At 41.5% G+C, this 5341-nt stretch overlaps 1 protein-coding gene across 1 annotated transcript; it reads right to left on the bottom strand.

The window, feature by feature from the left end:
* Positions 1–1134: 1134 nt before the first annotated feature.
* Positions 1135–3782, bottom strand: LOC117512167 (phosphatidylinositol 4,5-bisphosphate 3-kinase catalytic subunit gamma isoform-like). Its single transcript, XM_034172148.1, has 5 exons — positions 3470–3782; positions 3273–3363; positions 1840–1970; positions 1334–1443; positions 1135–1165 (listed from the first exon to the last, which is right to left on the bottom strand). Exons 1-4 carry the CDS (start codon positions 3593–3595, stop codon positions 1378–1380), a joined length of 414 nt encoding a protein of 137 aa, XP_034028039.1. The 5' UTR covers positions 3596–3782; the 3' UTR covers positions 1135–1165; positions 1334–1377.
* Positions 3783–5341: the final 1559 nt, after the last annotated feature.

Genomic DNA, 5341 nt, shown 5'->3' with positions numbered 1-5341 from the left:
AAAACAACATTTCTGATCCGCTGTGCCTGGCTTCCCTACACTTGGATTCTTCCAAGAGGTTTTTCCTCACCACTGTTGCCAACATGCTTGCTCAGGGGGTGGGGTAAGGTTAGACCTCAGCCTTGGAAGTGCCTGTGACTACGTTGTGGTTTGGCGCTATATAAATAAAACTGAGTTGAATAGAATTATTTTAATTCTGGTTGGTAATGGTGGCACTTGGAAAGCCAAATATTTCTATGGTGGTACTCGTCAAACCACTGAGAACCACTGCTCTAGCCAGTGATCACAGACGATTGTCACGGGGACGACTTTCTTCCATGTCAATTAAATGTATCACTGGCATGGGAGATTCAGTTTGTGAATATTATTATTTTATGTAAAGATTACAGATATTACTAGAGATAAGGACTGAATTTTAAAAAAATTGTTAACTCCAGATTTTAGTTACTCTTCTGTACTACACAAGGTGAACAAACTTTTATCAGTCCAAATTTTCAAAAGCAGTTCAAAAGCTAACGTGTCCACAAGTGATGCAATCCATCAAACTGCAAATGATATGAAATATGAACAACAACAACAACAACACAGCCCAGTCTCACATTTTTTCATGCCCGTCATGAAAAGTGCCCCATTTTCGTGACACATTTTTTAAAATTTTGCTATGTATAATTTTCCCTTCTCCTAACTCTAACCAACGTGAAGTGTCTACCCTCCCCTAACTCTAACCATAAGCCCCCGACCCCCCGTCACTCCGCATTTTTGTGCCCCCGTCACAAAAGCACCTCATTTTCATGCCCACAATAACATATATATACTATAGCAAAACATTTGGTCAAGGTGGTAATGCGTATAATAGAATCCCATCAAAGCTGTGTATATTTCTTGTTCCGATTTCCAAAATCCTCTTGGATCATTAAAAAAAATTGTTCTGTTGTGTTTTCACATTAACACCTCAATGAAAATGAGGTGATAATCTTCTGACACTGACAATCAGCCAGGTCTTTCCTCACCTTGATCGTTGGAAATAGAGGCTACTGCGTCCTTTGACCCTGCCATGACGTATAGGAAGTCAGGTGTGAGGACAATGGCACTCGCTCCCTGCTCACGTGCCAAGAAAGTGCTTCCTGTTGCCCAGATGTGCCAAAGTCAATGTGAAACAGGTTGCCTAGGAGTGAGAAAGCCAAATACAAAAACACTGCTTCTATAAGACTTGAATAAATTATTTCACCTGACATGCACTTAAATATATTTTATTGTGTCCAGCATTCTCTCATAATCTGAAAGTTACATTTGTGTTACAGTAATTAGTAGGTGGTTCACTCTCTGAACAGACCTTGGTCTGTGATCATGATGTTGCATTGTGACGATCTCCTATACCTAGTACGTAGGTGGCCACACAGTAACCAGCACAGGATTCACAAATCTCTCCACCGTCTGATAGTGCTGCAGTTAAATCAGATTATCACATCAGTTTCAGTGGTAAAGTGGAAAAATCATCAGGGACGGAGACAGAAAATACCCCAGTCGGCTGCAGTCCATCATACAAATCACAACCTGCATTGATAAACATCATCCATCCATCCATCCATCCATCCATCCATCCATCCATCCATCCATCCATCCATCCATCCATCCATCCATCCATCCATCCATCCACCATGCCATCCATCCATCCATCCATCCATCCATCCATCCATCCACTCCATTTCTAAACGGCTTATTCCAGCTATACCTGCAGTCATCGTCCCTTCATCTTGTGTTATTATGATTATGTTACTTCATAAATGAAAAACATGTAATAGTCCAAGCGGCACTAAAACCTTTCCCATGTTACTCCACAATTTCCTGGAGTGGACACTTTGACTTGAGCCACTCAAACAGAGCATCATTTCTGACGCTGCCGGTGGTTCCTCCATGGCACCTTTGGACTGCAGCAATAGTCATTGCATTCCTCACAATCTCAATCATACCTGTGAAAAAAAGGGTCCTTCTTGAGTAAAATCACTGTACAATAAAAATAACAGTTTCTTTTTCACTCTTGACAGAGGCACTGACTGATTATGTTGAGGCACTGTCATTTTCTGTTATCTTGTTTTATTTATTGCATTAGCTTGTAGTCACTGGGTTTTAGTCTCTGTTTGCATATAGGTTGTTTTGCCACCTGATTATCTTTTATTTCTTCCTTCAGTCATGATTTGTTTCCATCTTAATTTTGTTCTTATTCTGATGATTCACTTTTCAGTTCATATGTTTATGCGTAATACATTCCCGGTCATAGTTGCTTTGCATTCTGTCCTTGGTTTCTGATTTTGCCCTTCTTATTTGACTGCCCCTGCACCAGCCCTTGTGTCCTCATCTCTCCCACTATGATTCTTTCTGCTCAGTGTTTTCATCCACTTCCGCTCTTGCACCTGCTCACGTGTCTTTGTCTCTTCCATCACTCCACTCTGTGTTTTCTTGCACTGTGCACAATCTTTGTCTTCCCCGGTCACGCCCCGTCCAGAACTTTCACTGACATCTGCATCTTGTTTCACTGATTACACCACAAGTCATTTAAGCCCTCACAGTCTCACCGCCAGATTGTTGTCTTTGTACACTTCCAGCCCTGTTCTTTGCTCTGTTTTTGCCTGCATGTGTTTTGACTCCACCTTGTTTTTTTGACCTTGATTTTGCCTTGCCTCTGATAGCCCTTACACCGTGTTTTTGTCCTGTGCCTGTTTACTGTACCACGTCTCAGCCTCTCGCCTTTTGCTACTTTTGCCTCGCTGCTGGACCTCCTGTGTACTGAATCCCTGCCTGTTATTAAACCATCTGAACATTGCCAAGTCTAGTGAGCTTGCATTTGTGTCCATCTGGTTTGCTACACCTGATAGGCACAAATTACATCTACAAAATTATAATATCATGAAAAAGTACAATATTTTTGTTAGGTATTTCAGAAAGTGAAATTGTTTTTACATTATAGACTCATTATATAAAGGAAAATATTTAAAGCATTTTCTTTATTTTCATTTTGACCTGGATTAGAGTTGGAGCATTTGGTCATGAGCTGTGGTAAGCACCGTAATAGTGCAACTCCAGTTGGAAAGTTCATGCCAGAAGTGGTTCCATCAAGGCTGTGGTTAAAAGTTGCCCGTCTGGTTTTGGTTACACTGCATCATCATGTGGTGATTTCAGTCACTTTTTCAGTTACAACCCTATTTCCAGTTGTTTTCCCCAGTTACCACTGGGTGACAAGATGCTGTTGGAACAACAGTACTTTTGTTCAATACCTATATTGTATCCTGTGGAGATGCAGCCGTAGGGAACGAGGTTGAGGTTCACAGATTTCTCCTGCCAGATAGAATCCATCACTATCAATGTCTATTTAAAAAAACATCAAAAGAAATCAGATCAGTCACTTTTCCTAAAAGTAAAATACACACACCAACAAGTAAAATCAGTATCTTAACTAAGGGGGGAATCTGACCTGAATGACCAGCATGTCCTGTCTGAGGTCGTCCCCCTGTTTGAAGATTATTCCTACAGGTGTGGGGTTGGTGGGCGATGGCATGGGACAGAATTCCAGCCACAGGGGTTTCTTCTTGGATGCCATCACCTTGCATTTTTCCAACTGCACAAACGGAGCACAGCATCAGGGTGTGCATGAATTTTTCCCCAAGGCCAAAATATGGCCATTGGGTATTGCAAAGACTTTGCCCCCATCCGTCCATCTGTCTGTCCAGTCCTATTACTGCCAGCGTCTTCAAATTCACAGGGAACATTCTTGGGACACAGACCTTGGACAAGTTCAAAGATGGCTATAACCTTAACCTATTCTAAGGGGTCAAAAGGTCACATTCTTTCTACACGCTCTTTCATTGATTACATGCTCATACAGCCCAGGGTATTTTAGCACTGCGTTATATTAATACTTGAAAGGAAGATATAGATGTGTAAAATCCTTTTGTTAGCGCTGCTTTGACCTGTTCATCAAACGGTGTCCTGCACTGGGAATTTGCTTTCCTTTTTGCTCAGTTGAAGCTGATGTGTAGGTCAGCTTCATACATTCATCCTGCTTTCCTTTAAGTCTTCCTTTGCTGGATCCATTCACCTCCATTTCAGACTTCCATTTATTGCCTTTCATGGTTCTCCCATAGGTCGCACTCTTTGTCTGACATATTCCTTGTTTCTTTCCATTGCATGCCCAAAACACCTTACATTTAACTCTTGCCTCAATTCTCTGGTCATGTTGTATGTCTGACATTCAGCTCCAGCTGTTCACCCAGCTGAGTTATTTCTGCATTCATGTCTCCCTCTTCAGCTTATTTACTCTTTTCATTACCTGCAAGCAAACTTCCAAATTTTGTCCAGGTCTTACAATCACAATAGCAAAACTGGTAGCAAAAGACCTCTGATGATTTGGACCTTTGTTCTCATGCAAAGGTAGCAGCATCACTGTCCAGTGGCTTAATGTCATTATCCAACACTGTCTTTTCTGTCTGACTTCATGTCTTATTTTGAACACCTCCCCCCCCATGTCTGTTTCTGCTGCTTTCTTCCTGTTCCCTGTCAATCAATCAATCAAACTTTATTGCAGACCCCAACGTCCAAATAGACACACCATCACATACAGTACATAAAACAATCACACAGTGTAAAAGGCATTATATCACCTAATATGTATTAAAAAAGCGCTCGTGCAAATTCACTAAAAGGCATCTAATAAATAAGAGCAGTAAAAAAAGCCATTTATACATTTATAAAAGCGCATACCTATTCTATAAAAGGCACAAATACCAGTGTTTCCACATATGGGATTGGTATCTAACAGAACTACACCTTGGATTGTATAATAAGAATAGCAACATTATTCTGGCACCCCTGCAGTCTACATATAAACGTATACATCAGTCTTCTCAGGGTGGCCTGGAAGGTGTTTATCCCTAAATCACAAAAAAGCTTGCTGGCACTACTACCCCTGGGCTTCTTGAGCAGGATTCTGAGACAGTCATTATACACAACCTGGAGTTTGCGCAAACTTTCCTTCTTATACCTCACCCAGAGGGGGGCCATGTACACATAGGTGCAGTAAGCTCTAAACAAGTTCAGCTTCACTTCATCAGAGCAGTAGTGAAATTTTCTCACTAACATATTTGTTGTGGGCTGGGGTGTTTGGCTGGTTTGGTTTTTGTTTTCTGTTTCTCCCACCAGGTGGTATGCATTCAGGACTGAGTGGCTGAGCATCAGGACCTCACCCTGAACACCTGAGGCTTGTTATCACGTGCAGGTCATCAGGACTCACAGCTGTGGTGTATTTTGTCATAATCAGAGATTGCTGCATTTAAACCTTGAATGCACA

The sequence above is a fragment of the Thalassophryne amazonica genome, chromosome 6, assembly GCF_902500255.1.
Source record: "Thalassophryne amazonica chromosome 6, fThaAma1.1, whole genome shotgun sequence".
Taxonomy (NCBI): Eukaryota; Metazoa; Chordata; class Actinopteri; order Batrachoidiformes; family Batrachoididae; genus Thalassophryne; species Thalassophryne amazonica.
The sequence above is the reverse complement of the archived record's forward strand: the minus strand, read 5'-3'. Positions and strand labels throughout refer to the sequence as shown.

Excerpts from the sequence above, each read along its gene's own strand:
- LOC117512167 (XM_034172148.1), bottom strand. The coding sequence starts at position 3,595 with ATGGCATCCAAGAAGAAACCCCTGTGGCTGGAATTCTGTCCCATGCCA. Across the intron at positions 3,364-3,469 it reads AGGACATGCTGGTCATTCAG|ACATTGATAGTGATGGATTC; the intron begins GTCAGATTCCCC and ends TTTTTTAAATAG. Across the intron at positions 1,444-1,839 it reads AGTGTCCACTCCAGGAAATT|CACTATCAGACGGTGGAGAG; the intron begins GTGGAGTAACAT and ends ATTTAACTGCAG.